The 26023-nt window shown below is 38.1% G+C and overlaps 1 protein-coding gene across 6 annotated transcripts in view; it reads right to left on the reverse strand.

The window, feature by feature from the left end:
* PPFIA2 (PTPRF interacting protein alpha 2) overlaps nucleotides 1-26023 on the reverse strand; it is a 329308-nt gene that overhangs the window by 27295 nt on the left and 275990 nt on the right. For all 6 annotated transcript variants that reach the window (XM_061125227.1, XM_061125217.1, XM_061125256.1 and 3 more), the window contains 2 exons: nucleotides 10285-10366; nucleotides 5706-5906 (listed from right to left, as the gene is read on the reverse strand). In XM_061125227.1, coding sequence (XP_060981210.1) covers nucleotides 5706-5906; nucleotides 10285-10366 — 283 coding nt within the window. The remainder of the gene's footprint in view (nucleotides 1-5705; nucleotides 5907-10284; nucleotides 10367-26023) is intronic.

The raw sequence follows: 26023 nt of genomic DNA on the forward strand, positions 1-26023 counted from the left end.
AGAACACTTAGACCAGGGCCTGACACTTAGTTCTCACTGATGTTGGCTGCTACTACAATTTTCCTAGAAATCTCATTAAACAATCTCTACCCAAGTAAATCTTTAGTTTAACAAATGCTCTTTATTTCCCCTGTACATTGTGTTGAAGCTTATCTTATGCCCTCCATGTCTGCTCAAAATTGCTAAATTATATGTTTACCAAAGATCATTTGTTTTTGTTCCCAAACCTTTTTACTTTCACAGCACTTTTTTTTTTTTTAATTAGGCAATTTAAGTAAATATTATATAGGGCCAAAAATTAAATAAACTTGGTTCATATCTGAACACTAAGCTGAATAATTTGGAAAGACTAGATAAGGGCAAATATTAAAACACATTATCAGTGAGAAATACAACTTCAGCAAAGTCTAGGGAAGAATTTGTAAATTTCCAGGAGAATTCTACACTCACATAGCTTTTCAAGTATCTTAGTTATCACTTTAAAAAGAAACTCAAACTTAAAAAGTTGAAAATGTTTAAAGGATGAAGCTATCAAATAAACATGATGTGAAACTCCAGGCACTGGAATTATACTAAAAGAAAAATCCTAGGGTTTCATCTAAATTTGCAAGTGCCTGAATATTTACATATTTTTACTTAAGATGAAATATTTAAAGAATTTATGTATTCTTTATGATACACCCCTTAAACCAAATATTTCAATTATCAGATATCTCCATCTCTATTCTATTATATAGGAGGCCTTCTATAGTAACTATAGTAACAGCTTAGGAAAAAGAAACAGAAAGCTGGAAGATTAGGGCTGGCCCAGAGAAATAAAAAATGTAAATAATAATAATGAATGAAAACATTAGATTTTTCTATTAGTCCATCTCATCTAAACAGAAAGGAGGCAGAGTTCTGTTCAGTTTTTTGTTTTTTTTTGTTTTTTAATCTAAGTATCTTGTTTTTTTTATCTTAAGAATTTGAGTGAATGAACAAGGTACATCTTTCTCAGGAACCCAAACCTAAACACATGGAATATCTTGTATGATCAGAACTGTTGGCAGTGTTCTAGAAGACATGATAACATTAAAAAAAAAAAAAAGCCAACTCCTTTTGAAATTTCAAAGAGCGAATCCTAGTATATAATTTTAGGTGATGACTTTAAAATGTTTTCATCTTCACTTTATGTAGTGGATTAAAATCACATGTAATTTTTTTGCAAAGCAAATCATATTTGAAATATATTAAAAATAAGTAAATACTTTCATGTAGATAGAGTTAAAGAAATATTTACAAAAAGCACTCAATAGATTATTTTTAAAGCAAATAGAGACAAATTCTCTGTTGTGCAACTTGTATTGATATTTATCTAAAGGCATATGTCTTCTGTGAATAAAGAGCTTTTACACATTAGCAAAAAAAAAATGAAAATTCCTATAATCTGATAGAAAAGTGAAAAAAGCTATGAATAGGAAATTCGTTTAAATGCTAAAATAAATAAGTATATGAAAACATTTTAACTTTCCTAGTAACTTTTAAAATGTAAACTTAAGCAAGGTAGTCATTAACACTGACAAACGGGGAGAAAAGACTACACAATAGAATCTGGCAACTAAGGTTCAAAAGCAATAAAAATATAAATGCCCTCTATACAAATATTGCTATGGAAATAACCACAGTCAATGTAACAATATAACTACAGTCATACTCACTATGGTACTGTATGTAAATACAATGAAAACGGCTAAATAAGCAAAATGTCCCATATTAGGGGGTTGGTTAAATAAATTAAAGGAGGTATGCAGCAATTAACAATGATACTACATTACATATTTAATATTAATAAAATGGGGAAAATATTCATGCTCTATTATTATTGGGTTTTAAAAGTACAAAATAATATGTAAAAATAATTTATTTTTATAAAATGAGAAAGAAAGTAGAATGTAAAGGTCTCTATCAAAAAGTTAAGAGTGAAAATATTAATGATTTTAATAATTAACAATATATTACCTGTCTTTCAAATGTTAATTTCTCTTTGAGCCTTAATCAGGAGTGACTTTTTCCTCCTTGGAATGCCAGAGCACTCTGCTTCTATCTCACATTAAGGAATAAAACTCTGTCATCTTCTACTAAACCTGCTTGTGAACAGGTCTTCATTTTCTTAGCATGGCTACCCTCTCTCTGTAGTCAGGGCATACATATTTCATATCCTGTGTAGTGGTGGGTAGTATGACTTATAAAATCATGATATTAAGATGCATATTTATTGACTATTTACAATTTGCCAGGCACTGAGTTAAGGCCTGCTGCGGCTGCTGCTAAGTCGCCTCAGTCGTGTCTGACTCTGTGCGACCCCATAGACGGCAGCCCACCAGGCTCCCCCATCCCTGGGATTCTCCAGGCAAGAACACTGGAGTGGGTTGCCATTTCCTTCTCCAATGCATGAAAGTGAAAAGTGAAAGTGAAGTCGCTCAGTCCTGTCCGACTCAGCGACCCCATGGACTGCAGCCTACCAGGCTCCTCCATCCATGGGATTTTCCAGCAAGAGGACTGGAGTGGGGTGCCATTTCCTTCTCCAATGCAGGAAAGTGAAAAGTGAAAGTGAAGTTGCTCAGTCGTGTCCGACTCTTCACGACCCCATGGACTGCAGCCCACCAGGCTCCTCCGTCCATGGGATTTTCCAGCAAGAGGACTGGAGTGGGGTGCCATTGCCTTCTGCGGAGTTAAGGCCTAGGGACTATGGAAAACCTGATAATATACTTTCTTGGCCTAGTGTGGGATGAATCAAGGAGAGAAAATTATGTAATAGCTTTTTGTAAGTATACAGAGTGATAACTCGGGAAGGGAAGCAAACCCAGACTTTGGAGTTTGGTGAAAACTTTTCAGAGGAAGGGCATTCAGGGATCATCAGAGGGAGGAAGAATTGGAGGCCAGTGACCCTGGAGAGGGAAGAATGTGCCAGGCAGGAGAAGAACAACTGAAAAAGCTTATGATCAACCCAAATCATATAAGTTTAGGAAACTGAAAGTAGTTCTATGTTCCTGGGATCCTGATCTGAGGAAATAAAGCCTTTGAGGTGAACTGAGAATAGATGAAGGAGGGTCTCATCAGCTCTCTTCACATTTGACTGTTCTTTGAACAACTGAGTATGCCCTTACCTTTCACAGCTTCTGATTTAAGTTCCTTCAGTTTGCTTAGACATTTTTAGAAAAACAGTGCTTAATTATTCAATTTTCCTTTAAGAAACAGGATGCTAAATATAAGTCAGTTACATTCTATTTTTCATCTTTAAGTTGGGACTTCCGTTGCTTTTACTTTTGCAAGATTAGGAATTTTAAATATTTTTGTTCAAATTTGCTCTTGGGAGGAGAATGTTAACAGAAACCAGTCATGATACTTCTCTCTCAGTTGGAAGTTACTCAGGAAAACTCATCATCAGATCTGAATTCTGTTTATAGTAACTATTTTAATGGCCTTCTCAGCTTTTATTTTAAATATATTCTGAATCACGTTTTTAGCTTCAGTAGTACTTCAGCTATAGTATATAACATTTATATACATTTTAATATGTTATCAGTTCAGTTCTGTTGCTCAGTCGTGTCTGACTCTTTACGAGCCCATGAATCGCAGCACGCCAGGCCTCCCTGTCCATCACTAACTCCCAGAGTTTACTCAAACTCATATCCATTGAGTCGGTGATGCCATCCAGCCATCTCATCCTCTGTCGTCCCCTTCTCCTCCTGCCCCTAATTGCTCCCAGCATCAGGGTCTTTTCCAATGAGTCAACTCTTCGCGTGAGGTGGCCAAAGTATTGGAGTTTCAGCTTCAACATCAGTCCTTCCAATGAACACCCAGGACCGATCTCCTTTAGGATGGACTGGTTGGATCTCCTTGCAGTCCAAGGGACTCTCAAGAGTCTTCTCCAACACCACAGTTCAAAAGCATCAATTCTTCGGTGCTCGGCTTTCTTTACAGTTCAACTCTCACATCCATACATGACTACTGGAAAAACCATAGCCTTGACTAGACAGACCTTTGTTGGCAAAGTAATGTCTCTGCTTTTAAATATGCAGTCTAGGTTGGTCATAACTTTCCTTCCAAGGCACAAGCATCTTTTAATTTCATGGCTTCAGTCAACATCTGCAATGATTTTGGAGCCCCCCCAAAATAAAGTCTGCCACTATTTCCACTGTTCCCCCATCTATTTGCCATGAAGTGATGGGACCAGATGCCATGATCTTAGTTTTCTGAATGTTGAGTTTTTAGCCAACTTTTTCACTCTCCTCTTTCACTTTCAAGAAGTTATATATAAGAATTTGTTAAAGTATATATTTTCTCCTAAATATATCTTAGGAAAAAGTTAAAATGGAATTTTATAAGAAAGATAAACACTTTTAAATTTTGACTGTGTTTCTAGCACTGGAATCTAGTGCATTGGGAAGGAATATAAGAATATATGTAATAAAATGAAGCCAATTCGCCAATTTACTGTGATGTTTAGTTCAGCTCAGTTCAGTTCAGTCACTCAGTCGTGTCCGACTCTTTGCAACCCCATGAACCGCAGCACACCAGGCCTCCCTGTCCATCACCAACTCCTGGAGTCCACCCGAACCCATGTCCATCGAGTCGGTGATGCCATCCAACCACCTCATCCTCCGTCATCCCCTTCTCCTCCTGCCCTCAATCTTTCCTAGCATCAGGGTCTTTTCAAATAAGTTAACTCTTTGCATGAGGTGGCCAAAGTACTGGAGTTTCAGCTTTAGCATCAGTCCTTCCAATGAACACCCAGGGCTGATTTCCTTTAGGATGGACTAGTTGGATCTCCCTGCAGTCCAAGGGACTCCCAAGAGTCTTCTCCAACACCATAGTTCAAAAGCATCATTTCTTCTGCGCTCAGCTTTCTTTGCAGTCCAACTCTCACATCCATACATTAAGACCATATAAAAAAAAGTTATCCTCAAGTTAGCTGTGTGCCTGAAAATTGAAATAATTTTACTTTCCTATCTTTTGCCCAGTATTTGAACTTACCTCATTTTTCCTTTTTTTTTTTTTTTTTGTATAAGACATGGAACCAGAAAAATCCAATTAACATCAGAAATCACATCCTTTATCAGAAAATGATATAATTTGGAGAAGGATTAAGGAAAGAATGAATGTTATTTGCGAGTTTTTCTCAATGTTTGAATTCGTCATCTGGCATTCCTTTTTAAAATATTTTGTTCTTTTCTAATATTAAGACAGGGACAAAATTATGAGAGAAATAGGGATTTATAAATAAAAAGCAAACAGGTTTTGGGGGCAGGTAATTCACATGGTATTTATAAAACATTAAATATTAAGGTACTTTCATTTATGAAAACTGCTTAAGAGTAGTGAGTTTAGCATTACATCTTCAAAAAGTACTGCTGCCTAGAGTTCATCTCTTGAGATGCTGGATTACATTAAAAAGGAAAAATCTCACGAAAGAATAAACTCTTTGTCTTGCTTGGGAGAAAAATCTCTATTTTGGTTGCATCCTTCAAGTCTGATAGGACTCACAGCTCTTCAATTGAAAACCTATTAAAAGTAGCAGCAAGGTTAATGAAGAGCAAGCTAGATCTCCTGGGAATAATGCATGCTGACATTGACATGCTTGCTGCCACAGTTCTGCTCTGTGAGCCTGGGGAGGCTGCTGTCTGCCCAGCCCTGGGAGAGGGAAGGAGTGCAAACCGACTCACAGTTCTGGATGTTGGAGGAGCTGAAGGACTGGTTAGGGAAACCATCTCCTGGATTGCTAATCGGAGCTTTAAGCGATGTAGAGGATTGCTGATTCCAATTTCTCTCTGGATCTCAGTGTCCGATAAAGCAGACATAATGGCACCGCTCTTCACATTGGCTCTGCAGGCTGCCACGTACCAAGCAGGCATTCCCAACCAGAGCTGTTGGATTGGGGAAAAAAATGTACCCAGATTATAACCATAGTTAACTGTTAACGCTATGTGCTAGATTGTATTCTAATTACCTTACTTGTATGAACTCATTTATTACCACAACCCCGTGAAAGAGGTGCTATTATTATTTCCCCCAGAGCAGAGAGAGGCACAAAGACATTAACTAATTTATTCAAAGAACCAGTTAGGCAGTAACGGAAATAAAGATCGGAAAGGTAGCCTTCAGGGTCTGCAATTTAACAACGAATTTATGAGGGATAAATATAATAGCTGCACCTCACCAAATCTCCTCTAGAGTTTAAGGAGAAGAACAGCTACAAGCCACATTTGGTAAAGGCTCAATTAACACATTCGTTTAATAAATGACTTCAATTTATAATTCTCCTTCGGAATTCTGAGTGCTTTTGATCAAAGGCTTTAATGTGGCTAAGCGACATTTCCAACCTACCTACCTATGCTATGTGCTAATTTGTATGTGCTCAATTAGATGCTAAATAGGAAAATACTTCTTGGAGAATGAAATGATGGGCTAATGGAAGAGGCTAACAGTATCAGCACCTGTAAAACATTAATTAAAGAGAGTTACGAAACGAATAACGCTCTAGAAATTACGGATTCTGATTTTTCAACTTTGCTGTGAGGCTTTGGAAAGACAGTTGAATTGGGAGTGCAACGAACAGAGCATAATGCCCAGCACACATGTGAAGCCCAGCGTGGATGCGCTGAGTTGGAACATCAGAATTACACACGCTTAGTAAGGAATATTCTTGCCATCCCGCTCCCTGCTCCCTCGTCGTTAGCTGTGAATAAGAAGTGGGGCACCTACTGGTGAGTTTAAATTTTTAAGAAGCTAAAATACTATTTTGGGGGGTATTTTATTTGTTGATATGAACAGACTGAGCAAAAGGAGAGAGCACTGAGAGTGAGCGCAAGTGAAGGAACAAGAGAAGAAAAACCATAAATCAGCAATATATAACGCCAAGAGCTCTAGACGAAGAATCAGAGGGCTCGGGCCTTCCCTGTCCCTGGTGAGTTGTATAAGTCCTCTATACCTCAGCCCTATTGCCCTCATTTGTAAAATGGAAGGGATTTGGCTTTATTATTTCTAAGGCTTTGTTTTAGGCAGCTTCTAAGATGATTCCAAATTATCTCACTTCCTGATATTCCTCCACTTGTATCACCCACTTCCTCCAAGTTGGGGCTGGACCTGGAGTCTTACTGTAATGAAAAGACTGTGATAAAAGGGACTGGCGCTGGTGGTGAAGAACCCACTTGCCAGAGACCCAGGTTCGATCCCTGGGAAGATCCCTTAAAGGAGGACACGGCACCCCACTCCAGTACTCTTGCCTGGAGAATCCCATGAACGGAGGAGCCTGGCGGGCTACAGTCCATAGGATTGCACAGAGTCAGACACAACGGAAGCGACTTAGCACACATGCGAAAGTGATGGGATGTGACTTTCTAGGTTAGGTTATGAACAGACGGGCTTCATTCCAGCTGGTCCTCTCTGCCTCTCTCCTCTGAGCTCTCGCTCTGGGGGAAGCCAGCTGTCGAGCTGCAAGCACTCCTGTGAGATGCTCACGTGGAAGGGAACAGATGTCTCTGGCCAACAGCAGCAAGGAACGGAGTCAGCTCAGAATTGGATTTTCCTCCAAGTCAAGTCTTGACATGACTGGGGCCCTGGGCTGACACTCTGCCCGCAGTCTTGTGAGAGACTTTGGATAGAGGCCATAGGTAAACCATGTCCAGGTTCCTGACCAACAGAAGTCATGAGGAAAAGAAATGCTACGTGTTGGGATAATTTGCTACGTGATGATAAATAAGTAATACTGATTTTTTTAATTTTAAAAATTCTTCTATGTTAAAGGGTTGCTTGCTTCTGTAGAGGAATTAAAAAGTGAAATCATTCATCCAACGTGGCCTGGGCTGTGACTGAGATAAGAGAAAGGAGACAGGTGTGGTGCATGGCTGACAATAGCATCTCCTACATGTTAGGCACAGGAATTGACCTTGCCTTGACAGATATGATTATATACGAGAAAAGACGGGATTTGAATTCATAGTTTGTAAACTGAAGTTGTTCAAAATACCTAAACATCTAAATATACCTTCACTGGACCTGGATGATTTTCACTTCTTTTCACCTCCTTTACACTAAGATATTTGGACTTCCATACTGGTTAACATTACCAATACATGGTTGCCAATACCTGGTTACCAAGGCCATTGCTGATTTTGCTGTGTGTGCTAAGTCACTTCAGTCATGTCTGACTCTGTGACCCTATGGACTATAGCCTGCCGGGCTCTTCTGTCCATGATATTCTCCAGGCAAGAATACTGGAGTGGGTTGCCATGTCCTTCTCTAGGGGATCTTCCAGACCCAGGGATGGAACCCACAACTCTTAACATTTCCTGCCCTGGCAGGCAGGTTCTTTACCGCTAGCGCTACCTGGAAAGCCCCCATCCCTGATTAGACTTTCACAAAGTTCTTGGTGTCTATAAATGGTGTGTGAAGCATCAGACTTATTTGTATCCGTCACTCAGTGGGCTGTGTGCTCAAGGAGGTACTAAAGGAGGTGAAAGTTAAGAGCTCTCATTCACTGGATCACCCACCTCACTCACTGTGTTTATTCCATTTTATAATTTCAGTCACTTTAGGGAGCAGACTAGGAACAATTTTTGTGTGCTCAGGATAGTTTTAATTAGCAGAAACGTCACTGCCTGTCATTTTTAGGCCCTTAATGTCAGTAAATCTTGGTTGTTTGTTTTTTTTTTTTAATAAAGGATCTGTTCATCACTTGCCAAAATAGCAGCTAACTCTGTGAAACTATAGCTCATTTCGCTGGAGAGAAACTGCACAATGAGTTGCTCTCAGTTTTGTGGCGGGCTTTCTTAAACATTTTGTCTTATAATTGATTTTTTAAATATAGTAATTTTAAAGACATATTTGGAAGAACAGCTCTGATCACTAATAAGCTAAACAATTTCCTGACTGATATGAAAGAATAAAATAAAGCAAGACACAGGCTTCTTTCACTCAGTCCAAAAAAAAAAAAATGCAAAGCATGTTTTTATATTTATCTGTGCAAGATGATTTTTTAAACTGAAATGAGTTTTGTTGTCCCTCATTGATTAATTCGTTAGCTCTGGATTTGATGTAACAATGAAGGTGAACGATTTTATAATCCTGAACCTTTTAAAACAATGGGTTCTACTTGCCTCGGCCAAACAACAAAAGTTCATACAGTCAGTCCCTTGGTGTTCTTGGGCTATTGGCTCCAGGATGTTGCAATCCAAAATCTGCAGATGCTAGAGTCCCTGTGGGGCCTGACTATCCAGGGCTCATCCAGGGATTTGTTTCAGATTGAACATGTTTGGTTCAATCCATGGACAGGGAACCCATGGATATGGTGGACTGACCATACTCCCCTTCATCATGACATCAGCATATCCTAGCAGCTGCCAACAGCCCACATTAGAGAACTGAACGGAAGGGGCAGTGAAACTATTGAGAAGTGATATGAAAGGGCCCTTTGTGGTCAAATATGTATTTTCTTCACCATCCTGGTCTGCTTCTGCTGATCAGGTATTGATTCATTTATCCAGGCCATTGTGTTGTGCAGGATATGCTAAATGTAGTTCTCATTTCATTAAAAACATTCAGTCTAGACACTGAAGGGAACAAGGGTTTGTGTATTCTGCAAAACTCCACAAATGTCTAAATCTAGCTGGCTCCTTCATGTTCAGGAATGTTCTACAAGCAAAGGAATGGCTGCAAATGTCTTGGATCACACAGAAGTGCTAAAAATATGGAGATGGCTCTTCTCTGTTAACCTGCTGATGAGGAAGGGCCCTGGACTAATGTACTGGACAGATACTTCCTAGCAACCACACAGCGAAAGTGTTAGTCACTCAGTCGTGTCCGACTCTTTGTGACCCCAGGGGCTGTAGCCCGCCAGGCTCCTCCGTCCACGAGATTCTCCAGGCAAGAATACTGGAGGGGGTTGCCATTCCCTTCTCCAGGGCATCTTCCTGACCCAGGGATCAAATCCAGGTCTCCTACATTGCAGGCAGATGCTTTACTCTCCGAGGAGTGTTACTCAAGAATTGTTTCTTGATTTACTCTAGATATAAAGAGCACGGAATTTACTAAAACTTTCTTTCATCTCACTGCCTACTGCTCTGCCACAGTCACAAGAAAGCATCAGAGAAAAATCACAGCTATGACTGTGGGTCCCTAGATCAAGCAAACATTCTCTTTATAAGCTATTCCAGACTACCGGAAAAATGAAGATGTCAGGAACCTGGCTTTACTCGTCTCTAAAAATTGGATTGGATTGAAAGTCTTCTGATTTAATTCTCTTACCTCTAGCCATGCGACTACAGTGGGCCCATCCCATTGGGCAAAAGGTAATCCCTTTCTCCGAGCTTCTTCTAGAAGTTCATGCCTGAAGTATACAGCAAGGATTGTTAGTCAGATAATATGGGAAAAGATGGCTGTGATTATTTTTAATGACAATATTTTTTAAAAGCCCCATAATCCTTTATAAGCTTTTTATGAGTTAATACAGAATAACAGAATTCTTTCTTCCTTTGAATAATACATGCAAATCATCCATTGATTTTATTAGAAATGAAACACTGATATCTAAAAATAATCTTCCTCAAGACTGATTCACTGAAAGTCAAACATTAAATGTTAATGGGCTAAGAAACTGAATTATATTATCAGCAAATAACTTTATCCCTTAAACAAGAAAGCGCCCACATAAACATATTCCTGCACGCGTTACAGGGTCTAAGTGGAGTTTCTTCCATCTGTCCTGTCTGCTCCTCCTCATTTCAATGGTAGAAACAAATGCCTGTTTATAGAGGCAGAAGATCAAGGCAGTAATTTTAGCCCCATTCAAATGATACACTTGATTTTAGTATGCTTTCTGGGTCCAGGTGGCTATCTTAGGAGTTAGTTTTTTGTGTAGACTACAACATTACTTCTCATTTGAAGGGAACTCCGAGGTACATTGACTTCCATCACTAAAAACAATGTAAGGTATAAAATTCAATAGTACACTTATTTTCATTTACAATCACTACTGGTTTTAAAGAAAGCAAAGCATCTCAATGACAAGAAATGATTGTTTCTGATAACAAAAATAAGTGAAGAGCCTAGACAAATGCATCTTTAATCACTATCCCTACTACTGACCCTTGACATCCATTTACAAAACCAATTTCAGCTTGTTCATGATTGAAATAACAAGTTTGTGTTTCTTTGAAACTCAAATTGATATATACCTGGCCAGGACTATATTGGAAAATATATTCTCTATTCCTTAGATACATTGATCTTACACACACATTTTAGACATATTGTTTTATTTTGAATGTGTGTCTTTCATGCTTAGGAACTCTGAAATGAAGCATTTGATTACTTCCTGCTATCAATTGATTAATTGCTTATTGTGGTGGACTATAACATGTTAGAATATACAATAAAGATGTTTTCTAACACAAAGGCTTTCCGTGTGCAATAGATGCTACCACAAAATGCAGTGCAACAAAGTAACAAGGAGGCAAAACAAAGATTAAAGTTAATAGTAGCTGAAAAGACACACCAATCAACTGCTTTTTCACTTCACGGGATAGTAAAGAAACGTGTCTCAGCTATTCAGCACCTGGGAAGGGGAACAGCGACACTGGCGTCCCAACTCCAAAGCGAAACTAGAGTAGCTCCCTCACCTGGTTCGCTGGACTCTCAGCCATCCCCTCAGGCTTTCCGAGGACATGCCTGCATTGAAAACTCGGCTTTTTGAATAGCCTAGTCTCACTGTGATAAGATATATTGACTAGAAATGAGTCGAAGGGTTAAACTACAAAGCATCAGGTAATTATTGAGCACCTATTGTGAGCTGAGACCTGAGACTCACACAGACAAGCACCCAGTTTTACAGGAGATCCCTGGTTAAATAGAAAAAGCAAATACATGAAACTGTTTAAAAACATAGTGCAATTCACAAATGGATGCTAAACTCGATGACGCACATTCTGAGCGTGATGTTTTGGAGAAAGTGTTAATATTTGTAGCAATGGAAATGAGCAGTGGAGACTTTAGAGGAACTGAACTGACTTTGAAGGGCTGGTGGAAAGGAGTCAGGGATGACATTCCAAGCAGCATGAGCAGTAAGGGTGGAGGGACAGAGGCAGGACTGAACACAGGACAGGTGCAAGAAAATTTAGAGTAGGTTTCCACAGGGCCCAGGAGCATTATCAAGAGTTGTAACGTTATATCCACTGGGGGGGAAAAACTCTTCAGTTATGTGACAGGTGAGTAGCATTAGAGGGGAAGAAACAAATACACATTTACACCTGGTTTTTGCTACATTTAGCCAAAAAGAGCAAGTCAATATGCACTCATCACCTGGAAAGCACATAACATTTTCACAAGGAAATTACATAAATTGTACATAAGCCATTTTTGAAAAGTAGAACGTTTCAATTGTGAATCTTCTAATGAGTTCCCTAATTTAAAAAGCGTGCCACAGGAACTGGAGTGATCCTGTTAAAAGTTAAGTCAGATAATGTAACTTCTCTGCTCATAACCCTCCAATTAATATCTGCCTTACTGAGAATAAAAGCTAAACCAGCTGTTAGGATCCATTCTACCCTTTGTTCTCTGACTCAACGCCCACATCAGCAAGCAACACTGGTTTCCTTGTTGTTGCCTGGACACGGCCCAGACCTTTTTCTGCCTCAGGACCTTTGCATCTGCTGTTGCCTCATTCTGAATGCTTGTCTCCTGTATCTTCACGTGCCTTACTCTTTGTATACTTTTAAATCTTTACTCAAATGTCACTTTCTCTCTGAATGTCTCTTCCCCTCTTTCCCATAATACAGAGCAGACATTCCTTATCTCCATTCCTTGCCTTATTTTTTCCCACATCACTTATCTTCTAACATAATGTATCATTTATTCCTCGACCTGTCATCTCATGAAAGAAAATAAGCTCAAGAGGGACCAATGCCTCAAGTACATACTCTGTTCAGAGGTGCTTCTGAAGCATCTAGAACAGTCAGGCACCAAAGAGGTGTTCTGTAAGCAGTAGTGAATGTTGAACACGTCAGCCGGTATTTATTTACATTTAGTTGCTTCTGGTTTCAATAAATTACATCTCATAATATCTTTTTAGTACATTTTTTTCAGTCACTTTATGAGAACAGCACCCACTGCAGATGATTCTAAGAGTTCAATCTGGTTTGCGACCCCTGATAGGAATCTGGTTAAGAGGCAATCCAATGAGCTCAAGTAATCCTGTTCTCCTTTTGAACAGAAATTTACCATACAGTTGTTTGAGAAATCACTGGACATTATACCCCTTGGAAAAGTTTTCTTTGTGCTTTGTTACCTTTAAATCACAAACACTCACAGCACAACAGCTTTAGGAAGAGTATGCAAGTGTCAAGGGGAGCGTGTAATTTCCTTGGTTCTGTCTCACCACAAAGAACTGAAACAGGAGACCCATGTTACAGCTCGATTACAGCTCCCAGTTTTACTCAGCTAGCAAAGGAACGGACACCCTCGAGGCATGAGGACAGGCTGACCCTAAAGGAAAGGCGAACAGAAGAGAGGCCAGAGGCCCAATTTTGGCTCCTCTTTTTAAACATTTTTTCTCTCCCCCCCCGCCCCCCGAGCCTGCCCTATGTAAACTGCGCTAGCCAGGAGGGCTGTTTGTTTCACCTGAGGTTCTCACTCCAGTCCTCCGACCTTCCTCTGTTCTATTTTCCCCGGGCTTTTCCCTACTTTGTCTTTTAGCCACTGACATTCTGGACTTCTTTTTCCTATTCTAACTACTTAACACAAAGATACTGAGATAAGGGTCCAGGGGATTCTGCCCTTTGGCCCTTAGCTGGCAGGGCTAAATCACAAATAGAGGCCTCTGAACGGACACATTTGGAACTGTGAGAAACAGGCCAGACTGGAGTGGGTGACTGGCTTTTACTCTAGGGCTGTGTTGCATGATATTAATCCAGATCTGCCTTTCCTTAACCCAAGGGTGGTAGTAATTATGTAAAGCAATGCACTGAAATTCTCCAAGAAATATTTCATTTTTCTCTATTAAAAAAATCTGCATCATATGGAATTTATTTAAGAGACATATATCTGGACATGCTGGCTTGGGAGAGAGGCATGGTTAGGAAAACAAAGCAATTTGGTTACTGCTAAAATTCTTGGAAATCACTGAGTTTAATACATGGTGATCTCATGAGAGATGATTAAGGGTAAGATAAGCATAGCATCAATTGCATGAAGGCATGCTTGTGGCCATCAGATATTTCAGAGAAATAGTGACCTGAACTATTAGGAAATACTAAATTTTAAAAAAGTGATTTGGGATAAACAGGCATTTTGGATACACGGGTGTTCTCTTTCCTCCTTCCTTCCCTCCTCCCTCGCTTCTGCCTTACTTCCTTCTCTCTCTCTCCATTTCTTTCTTTCTCCCTTCCTTCTTCCTTTCTTTCTTTTAGATAATCTAACCATCCTTTCCCCTCAAATCACTTACATGTACACATCACTATAAACAGGGGCACCCATATTTGTTTTAAATTTTAGAACAGATTTTAGAGGACAGTCAGTAGCACTTCCTTCTACAGGAAGTTTCAGGTACAAGATTGTCATTTCCTGTGTGGAAACAAAGTACTAATTGTAAGGGAAGGTCAGTTTTGAATCAGAAAAACTCCTGAGTCACTGAGTCTTTTCAGGAAACACATTCTTGTCTGCAATAAAGAATGCCATTAATTTCCCCAAAGGCCTCAGACTCTCTTGAGAAGGGTGTCAGTGAGTTGCCGTAAATGGAATGCGGCATATCAAGAAGGCCCAGAGTGTGGGGAACACTCAGGTGTGTGAATAATTGGCAAGTTCATAGGGAAACGTGCAGAGGGCAGCCTGCACTTGTTGTACCTGATCCGAAGACAGGAGCAAAGAGTGGGCACCCTAGTAATATCCATCACCACCACAAGGACATCTAGATGAAGGGCTGAAAATGTCTAAAAAATGTAAATCTATCAAGGGCATTTTCTGGGCTTGTAGTTCCTAAATCCTAATCCAGACTAATTTAAGCAAGGACGGTTTTGCTTGAGTGATTCCATCCAAACAGAAATGTCTGCTTCCTCCTTTACAGGTTTTATATCTTCAACTGTTTCAGTTTTGACCTCATAGGTAGAGTGTGTTTGCACTTCTTAGCTTTGTGCCTTTCATACTAAATGATATCCACATGCTCTTCTGCTTTGTCTTCCCACTGTATCTTGTTTTTCAAGACACAACGAAAACTCTTTCTCTCTAAAACATCCTACCCTGGACCTGGAGGCAATATTTAGTACTTATTTTTTTAGGCCCCTCAGTACCAAGCAATTTTTCTTAGACTATCTTTAACATTTTGTTGAGTCAGAAATTTTGTTAGTTTTATTTTTTGTTTTGAGGTCAAAATCTCAACACATAGTAGGTCTATAAGAATCTAATGACTGCCTGCCTACCCTAGTCCCAGGACATACAGAGTCCTTGATCTCAAGCTCTTACAGTCTGGGAGAACAACTTGTAAATCAACAATTTCACTAAGATGTTAAACGCTGAGAAATGAAATTCATTATTCAAAAATTCACAACGCTGGGGGCAGTGAGGTCTCCTTCTCCATATTCTTCCCAGTGTGGATGGTTCATTGCTGTCAGAGAAAAGAGACTTTATTCTCGGACCACTTAGCCTAGGAGGCTATTTTGGAACTGCCAATTTGCGATAGGACTATCTAAATACCACATGGTTCCGTTTCCTCTGTCACTCAGGCTGGCCATTTCAGTCACCGTCCATGTAATGCCTGTCTATTTCCATTCTTACTTCCTATTTTATCTCCTTTTACTTTCTGTTTTCACTGCCACTGTTCTTTTTTCTCAGGCTTGTAATTGGCCTTACTCTCCAGGCTTCTTACCCTTGCGGTACATTGCCATGGAAAATAAATCTGTAAGAGCAGATCCGGTAATAAGTACAATGGACTCTGAGATGGGGATGCTTGGGCTGGATTCCTGGGGCCCTCCTTCCTAGCTGTGCATCCACAGACAAGTCACTTTTCCTTTTTGTAGATCAGTTTCCTCATGTGTAAGATGAAGTTGATAATAGTACCTACCTCAGAGGGCTGGTATGAGAGTTAAATAAGAAAATATATTTAATGTGATGACACCTATAACTTGTACAAAAGAAACAGCCAATTAATGTGAGCTAATTATTATTGAACTATCCTCTGAAAACCCTTCAATAGTTCCTCAGATGCCTACCACACAATCATCAGCTTGGACTAAACCTGTTTTAGTCTTGATCTTCCTTTCTGATAGTCTTCTCTGACTTCTAATTAGACCTGGAAACTTACTTTGGCAAATAATTTGAACATGAATAATTCCATCTTTGCAAGTACCATTTTCCAGTGATTGTAAGTTGTTTCTCTTCTTTGATGATCACAATCGTGAGTGCTCGCTAAGTTGCTTCAGTCATGTCTGACTCTTTGTGACTGTAGCCCGCCAGGCTCTTCGATCCATGGGATTCTCCAGGCAAGAATACTGGAGTGAGTTGCCATTTTCTCCTCCAGGGGATCTTCCCAACCCAGGGGTTGAAACTGTATCTCTTATATCTCCCACATTTGCAGGCGGGTTCTTTACCATTAGCGCCACCTGAAAACTGAAACTGAAAGTCTCTCAGCCACGTCTGACTCTTTGTGACCCCGTGGACTGTAGCCCGCCAGGCTCCTCTGTCCATGGGATTCTCCAGGCAAGAATACTGCAGTGGGTTGCCATTTCCTTCTCCAGGTTATCTTCCCGACCAGGGATCGAACCCAGGTCTCATGCCGCAGAGGCAGATTCTCTACCATCTGAGCTATCAGAGAAGCTCTGGGATGTCTAAATCATAAAACGTCCTCTTACTTTTGATCCATCCCAGATCCCACAATGACTCTTTCATCCTTTAAAATCTGGAAATTCATAGTGTCAGCGTCACTCATAAAGTCTGCTTCCTGCCTGCCTGCATGTGCGATCAGTCATGTCCGACTCTCTGTGACCCCATGGACTCTAGCCTGGCAGGCCACTCTGTCCATGGAATTTCCCAGGCAAGAATACTGGAAGGGGTTGCCATTTCCAACTCCAAGGGATCTTCCCGACGCAGGGACTGAATGGCGTTTTTTGCATCTCCTTCACTGACAGGCAGGTTTTTTTTTACCACTGTGCCACTTGGGAAGCCCATTAATGGCACCAAATGCATGAGCTTCATCTCCCTTCCAAGACTAACATTCAGGAGTAAGAGGTTACTCTTCTACTGCACCATGCATCTTTGCTTGATCTAGCCAAGAGTATCTTTTGATAGACTGCTGTCTCGTAATCCATGAAAATCTCAGTGTTGACAACCATCCAGGATCCTTGATCGAAGGTTGACTTTTAAGTATTCTATGTTTCTGTTAAGATCCAACTACTTATTACATCTTAATAAGGAGTAAGAATTTTGCTTAGCAGCTACAAAGATTGGCTGCAGAGATTAAAATGCCCTCTCTAAAATTAAATATGATATTTTGTAAATTGATTGGCTCCTACCAAAGATTTTGTTCAAACTCATCTGTAGCTCATGGCAGTAAACTCACAGTCTGCCTCTCCTGTAGCATTCCCTACTTCTCATCCTTGTTCTAACTTCCAGAAAGACCTTTGTAACACAAATATTTTTGTAAGGGTTGCCTGCTTTAAAAACTTCCATCCCACTTTGAAGTTTTTAAAGCAGGCAACTGAAAATAAGCTTCCCAGGTGGCACAGTGGTAAAGAATCCACCTGCCAATGCAGGAGATATAAGAGATGCAGGTTCGATCCCTTCAACAGGAAGACCCCGTGGAGGAGGAAATAGCAACCCATGCCAATATTCTTGCCTGAAGAATCCCATGGACAGAGAAGTCTGGTGGGCTACAGTCCATGGGGTCACCAAGAGTTGGACATGACTGAGTGCACACACAGAACTGAAAATAAAGGTCAAATATCTTGGCACAACTAAAAAGACCCTTGGTGAAATGGCCCTTGGATTTCTCCCAGCTTCTTTTGCTCAATCAATACTTCAGTGCTTGCTATGTTCCAAATACCTCATTCTATTTTTTTTACCCTCCATGACTTTGTATATGCCTTTATCTTTTGCTTGGGACATCCTTCTTTACATCATAATTGTGGCAAACTCACACTTATCTTTCTGACTCAGTTTAAACTTAATCCTTCCTGTTAAGATTCCAAGACCTTTCCCAGGCAGAATTCATTTTCTCTTCTACACAAATATTATAACTTGTGTATATTCTAGTTATTGCACTTGCTATATTTATCATTTATGATTTAATATTATATTTAAATGTAATTAAAATGTGTTAAAATTGAATACAGTGAGTTATTGAATCTATTGTACTTTCTTGTTTATATGAACCACTTCATATTCTGAGATAAAATATCATGGTTTGAAAAATTGAAGTTTCTGCATGCAGACAAATTAGGCTTTGGATATTAGATAATAATTGCTGGCATGCATTTATCACTTACTCTGTGATAGTAAGTGACAGTGTGAAGCACCATCCTTAGGGCTTTATTTGTATAAGTCATTGAATCTTCACAGCCATCCAGTAAAATACATGCTGATAAACATTTGCAGATGAGGACACTGAAGACAGAGACGCTTGGAACAGAGTCAGTGAGCGCAGAGCCAGAATTTGAGCACCAACAGCCTGGCCAGAGTCAGCCTCTGAACCCCCAGTTATCCTCGGGCTAACTAACCTCTCTGAACTCTACATGAACATTAAAGGAGGACAGGAGTAACCACCTCTTCGTTAAAATGAAAGGCAATGATGCTCTCCCACCTTTACTTCTCCCCTCATTGTTCATTCATGTGTAGACTCACATTAATTTGACTTCTGGTAATATAGATAGTCTTTACCACCTTCACCATCACACACTTTGGTCCCCAACACTATAAGACAAAAAAGGAACCTTCCTTTTTTTGCTGTTTCCTATTAAAAACAGGTTCTGAATCTTGGCCAGAGGAAGGAAGTGAGCCCCATTTATATAACCAGGATGGAAAAGCTGAATTTGTAATTTGTTTCAGTTTAACTTTGCATTATTGTAATACAAAGTAATTCTCTGGCTGAAAAATTTATCTTTAGGGTCTATTTATTTACTGTGGCACACAGCAAGTACTTACTTATTGATATAACCAGGAGAAATAAATGACTTGATAAAACCAAGAATGAAATGTAAGTCAAAATAATTTGACAGTTGAACCTACTTCTTAACAGTACAGTACAGAGAATAAATCTGCACATAGTTCTAAAAGCAAATTTACATAACTTTACACTATTATTAATTATAAAATGTATCCTGGTCCTATAAACTTCAACAGTCAAGAGGGTAAAGAAAACATGATTTCTTTGAATTTCAACCAGACAATGGGTTATAATGCCATTATTCAGAAATCTATAGCTATTGACCAATTCTGTGAGAATCAAAAGTACAAAAAACTGTTTCAAATTCTGGTCAGTAAATATGAAGGAAATATAGCACCATGTCAATTTTTTTTAAACATATGTAAGTTGGAAATATATAATCTTAATTAACATAATTATTCTAAACAGAAATATATTATAAATCCCAATCAACTGCTTCAGACATTGATTACCTAAATATACACATTTAGCTCCATAAAATTAAGAGTTTCAAATCCAACATTAACAAGGTTGACTTGATTTTGAAAGCACAGCATGCTGTGATTCTGTATGTGGGTAAGTGCAAGTGTATGTGTAGGTATATCCTATTATGGCACATATTCACACGTAGTACATATAAAAGTCCATTGCACATTTAAGTAGTGCTTTATTTAGATCCTCAGATACATGCTACATTGCTTGGAACTGAAATTATTTGAATACATAAATCCTAAGTTCATTCATGTTGAAACCTTTTTTTTTTTTTCCTGCAAGCTACTTGAAATGGAGGGCACAGCCTCAGGAAAGAAATATATTTGTGAATTTGAGTTGGGATTTACATAATTTCACTCTCATTTTATTTTGAATTTAATTACTTTCAAAACCATTAAAAAGGTGTAAACACACACATGCACGCAAAAATGTGATGGAGCAATGCAATTACTCATGCTGTTACTGAAAGCTAGAGGGGCTTGTATTTCTTTCCAGTAAACAATTTCACTTTTGCAATATACTGTGGTCTGTTCTCCCCAGTCCCTTCCTGATTGTTAAATAGGAACTTACTGGAGAGACATTGGTAAGTTTTCAGGTTTATTTGGAGGCCATTTGGACTAGATTGCTTTGGTGCTTCATCTAATTTTGAGTCCTCTTTAAATCAGATTTGAAGATTATAGTTCTAAGCTTCTGAGATTCTTTTTTTCTCATACTCTTGTGTTAGGAAGTTGGCAGAAAGTACAGATAATATAAGTCATTCACTCAAAGGTATGCAGAAAACACATGGAGCTTAAAGTCTTGTCTTCTGTTCCTAATTCAATATTCTTTCCACCTCAAATCTTCCCACATCTTTACTATGTTTGTACTATCTTCTCCTGACATTTAACTTCCCGAGTTTCCTTTTAGTAATTGGACCAAGGAAATGATTTTGAGGTCTTAAAATGTTTAAATTCTAGGACCATGTGCAAGACAAGAAATTGAATTTTAGAATTAAGGTAATTATATCAATCTCTTAAAGTCCACAGATATTGATGTATTATGAACTTATTAATTTTCAATATTTCATTCAAAAAGAAAAGGGAGAATAAAGTTTTATTTCTTGGCATTATTTTCCTCATGAAACTTAAAATCATTAGAAAAGAAAAGGCCACTATTACATGATGACATGTAAATAATTCTTCAAAATCCAGTGTCAGAGTATTCAATATTTTAAAAAAGTAAGGTCTTAACAACTTGCATTTGGCCAATGTAGTTGAATAGTACTCCAATCACAGCGTGCCTTGCGTTTTCTAGAGCTTTCCTTAATATCATAAATTATCCTAACTTGAGAAAACATTGCATTGTTAAATAATTAGTAGTAGTAATTATATCTTAAAGTTGGACTAGGAAAAATATAACAAATGTAAACCAAACTAATAAACAAAGCACATGACCTTGTATTGGTATATACAATATACACATTGCCAATTAGTGCCACTTTCCATAGCTTCCTGAATAATTGCATCTCATTGAGCTGTTTTATTTGCTCCCTCAAAATGTTTTGCTTAAAGTGTAAAAATCAATACCTCTCTCCATCTAAAGTGCTTTATAGCTCATCATGTTGTCCATGTGGGCATTTATAGAAATGTAATACTTTATATTATGCATAAACTGAAGCTTACTTGGTTTTAGAAATAAATAACATATTCTAAATTTAGTTCAAAAAGCAGGATTTGAAATTTGGAACAGTAATCTTAGTAATACACCTTTCAAAGCTTTAAGAATTAACTCGTAGTATAGGAAAACAGGGGAAAGAAACACAAGACCAAAGAGTTCAGTCAGAACCAAGGATTACTTTGGACTCTAAATGTAGAGTCCTACTGGGGAAGTCCTACTGGGGAAGATTCAGCATTTAACCCTCTTCATCTAAGGGCAGTTCTAGTAACTGACAAATTCATTTACCTCTTGAATATAATGCTAGTGGAGAACCACAAAGCACTTCAAAACACACAGGCAGAGTCAGCCATGCAGCACAGTCAAAAATACCCAAGTGACCTGCAGCTATTACTTAAGCCTCACTGAATGTCACACTAACCCCTAGAGAGTGACTTAAGAACTAGGGAAAATGTCATCTGGATTGTCTTTTGATATGTGTCTAGTAGAACCGAAGAAATTGAAGTGCCTGAAAGGCCAACATGATTCATTTAAATGTGAACATTTCTCTGAACCAATGATTCCTTTTATGGTTAAGAAAATGAATACACTTCACAATTTTCATTTTAGGTCAGAGGCAGTGCAGCTTGTGTTACAACTGAAAGGAGAAATACTAAAGATAAAAGAAAAAGAGGATGGTGCTGAAAATAAACATGTTCAGCAGCCATTGTGATTCAACTTACCCTGATGTGCTTTTCATGAGATGAAGGAGGACAGATGAAAAAGAAAAGCACACAAATGTTAATGGATACATTTCAATCCAAAGAAAGCCATGGAATAAAACAAGAGCATCATTTCAGATGTGCTGAAGCTCAGATACGAGAAAGACATGGTGTTCTGTTTGTTTGTTTGTTTGTTTTTAATTTCACCAATACACACATACTCACTGCATCCAAAAGCATAATCAGGCTGAAGGCAGTTCTAATAGTTGACCAGTAGTCTGTCTCTTGAAAATGAGCCACTCTGAAACATGCATGACCACATTTTCCCAGCCTGTAGTAAACCCCGGGAGGAAGTCAGGCAGCTTGTTAAAAAATATTCTTCACCTCGGGCCACTCAGGTTATTTTACAAATAGAAGCAGTAACCTATTAAGTGGTGCTCGGGATCTCAAACAGATTTATAAGCTTAGAGCTTAAGAAAAATACAGCAGACTCTAGAAAGGCAGGGACTCAAGGAAAGCACTAGTTTGAGGGTGGGACTATCTGGATTCTAGCACACATACATGGTTTGGTCAAAGTCACTGGCAAGTTTCTGATGTTCAACCTCCCGAACTTAATCTGAGGCAGGAAGAAATTTTCACATCCCAGATTTATAATTTTATTATGACATTACACAAGTGCTATAAAATAATAATAATTATGTGCCAGTAATCAGGTCATGAAAAAGTTCTAAAAAATTCTATCACTCTTCTCCCCTTGCCACACTAATTCTTCCTCCTCTATTTGAGCTGGCAAAATAAAGTTTGAGCTTGTGCCAACTGGGTGTCTTTAAGTAGACACATTTATTTATTTGGACAGATGTTGATAAACATTGCTCTGAGGGGGAAAATGAACTAGATTAGTTCACCAATGTTACCAGATGTCATCACAAAAATGTTGATTTAGTTGTGGTGTTTGAAGTAGCCCACTTGTTCCCTGGGTAGAGTAGAGGCACTGGGAAAATATGGAGTTTAAATAACCCAATAAAAAGTCATGAGAATATTATTTTAAATTTTTATAAAAGCATAATAGATTCTTAGAAAAATAAAATTTACTACATAAAATATAATCAATGTAACAAAATATGAAGCAGATATTCCTATCTAAGAAATGAGGCAAGTTAGAGAGTTCCCTTTTTTTAATTACACAATCATTATAAAGAAAAGCTGGAAGTGCAATGAACACCCTGCACGTGCCTCCTCCAAATGCATTCATTCAGAGAAACTGTGTATTCTTTCACTAAATGTGCATTTTGGAGAAATGCATGTTCTTTGACCTTAACTTCAGAACAGCTGTGACAAGTTTTTAAATTTTTCACATAAACAAAAACATAGCAGTCCTTACAAACTGGCATCGCAATGTCCTAAGAAATTTAAGGCATGTTTCTTGCATCATATATGCAACAGAAAGAAAATTAAGACCCAAAGAGATACATTCTAGGTGGTTAGAATGATTTTCCTGTCAACATACCTGTGAACTCTTTGATGAGTTCTGAGAAAAAAGCAATTTCTGAGCTCTTCATGAAAGCTATTTTTCATGAAGTCTGGGGCCAGTTATTACTGTGGACAAAATAATCCTCAGCCCACAAGCGACCTGGGCACTGCTCTCCAATAGGGTTGAATAAATATGCACACAGTGGAATATTAATATTTTTCACATATTTATCATTTTTAAAATAGGAAATCTGTACCTATAGAAATACCCTAAATATAAAACATAAGAGAAATTGTGAAAATAAACAGGAAATACAAACATATGACTCAAAAAGTATCGCTTAAAGTTCTAATATATTTATCAGTGTGTGTAAGTTATCTGACTTCTCATAGTTTTTACTAACTTTCTTCTCCTCCACAGCCAATTAATTTAAAAGCAATCTTGACTAGCTATTTCACTTTAGAATTAAGTATTTCAGCTCACAACTTTCAAAAAGACATGTTCTGCAAAGGACAAAAAGCTGTAATTATAAATGACTCTTTAGAGAGTTTGTGATAATATATCATAAATGCATATCAGAGGTAATATATATTTGTGGTGCTTTTGGTCTAGATAAAAACAGTTTTCTTCTTATAAAAACTGATATTCTTTTCTACGTGCAATTATTTACAGGAACATATAACTTATTTTTTTTCTTTCTACTCCAGATTGTCAAAATTATGAGAATACCAAGAGAGATTCTGTCAAAAATTAATCTTCTTCAGTTAAATACCACTGTAGTATATAATAGACAAATAACAATTTTTCACTGACCTAGAAAAAATATGTTTTAAGTTACCCTTTAACCAATAAGAACAAGTCAGTTACTGGCACAATATTTTCCTTGGGAACATCAGCATACATCCAGACACAAATAAGATATTATCAACTAACATATATCTTATATTCAAAAACAGGATTCTTAAATGCTTAATTGCCTCACTTTAATCTTCTAGATCTTCTACTGAGTGAATGGACCTTCTATTTATAAACTAGTTAACTTTGAATGTAAAATTTCACATTAGAAATATTTATAAAATGAACTTCATATGTGGAATGTAGTTGCCTTTTGCTTCTTAAAGTTCAAATTGATGACTCAGAAATTTTAAAAATCAATTGTTAACACCAGATTGAGGAGTGAACAGGTAGTGACTGAAGTAAAAACATAGAATGAAGAAGGGATTTCTTTTAATAGGTGAAACTTGAGAATCTTTAAATGCTGAAGATCACAAGCCAGAAGAGAGGAGGATTTGAAGAGAATTTGAAGCACAAGTGGTAAACTGGCAGAACCGGACAGACAAAATCAGCAGGGATGGTCTTATATGAGAAGAAACTAACCTAGTTTCCTGTGTTAAAGCAGGATGGGGGCGAGAGTTAGTGTGAATTCAGCAGCAAATAATTCAGAGGGCTGAGATGGTCTCTTTATCTCTCCCTCTAGAGTAGAATGTGAACGCACGTGCAGAAGATACAGGTTTGAGGACAGTGGAGGTCTCTGACAATAAGTTGCAGAGAGTAGAAAGAAGACTGGTGACAGAAAAATACTGGGATTACTTGGCAGTGTTGAATTCCCACATGAAGCTGATTCAAATTCCCTTGCGTTAATTTTCTCTTGTAGCACTCAGGTAACCCAAACGGAGCCATGGAGAAAGAAAATTCATTGGTGGCTGTAGTTAAGATATGGACATAACCAAATGAAAAAGAAATGATGGGTTTGGAATTTTTGAGCATGGTGAAATTATGGTCATAGAATCCAAGCGAAACAGGGAGACAGAAGAGGACTGAATTCAGCTGATGCACTAAAAAGTGATAGAAGTTTTTAAAAAGATGATAGTAGAAGAAGTTGATAAAAGAAGCTGAAAGGAGGAGATAGGAAGGAATGATATGCACGAATTAGTAACTTTTGAGTAAGGGTGATTTGGAGGTAATGACAAGATTCAGAATATAATATGGGATGTGTCTGACCTGGAAGAGAGGATGACATTGGAAGTAATGAAGCCATGAACTTAAAGGTTAAGTTGCGAACAGTTGATTTATGTGGATATGAGCACCCAGGGGTGATGGCAGAAATTGCTTTATATACAATGATGGGATATAGATAAAAATAAATAGCCAAGCACATTTCTAGTGATCCTTATAAACAAAAGAAAATGATTCAGAAGTTTTAAGTATGGTTTATTGTACTTCTTCAGAAATAATTTTTCTTCAAAGTCAATATTGAATCCAAATAGCTGAAGTATTTAAGGCTCTTTAAAAGAGGTTGAGAAATCTTTATTTTTTCAAGGATTTTATTATTCTTTTGCCTGTGATTATATCCCAGTCAAGCCCCAAATTAAAAATTTAAGTATGTAGAATCTGAAATAAATGCATTTAATTGTATGCTATATATATATATATATATATATATATATATGTATCAGTCAGTTCAGTCACTCAGTCATGTCAGACTCTTTGTGACCCCATGGACTGCAGCATGCCAGGCTTCCCTGCTGATCACCAACTCCCGGA

Source organism: Dama dama, chromosome 3, assembly GCF_033118175.1.
Source record: "Dama dama isolate Ldn47 chromosome 3, ASM3311817v1, whole genome shotgun sequence".
Lineage (NCBI taxonomy): Eukaryota > Metazoa > Chordata > Mammalia > Artiodactyla > Cervidae > Dama > Dama dama.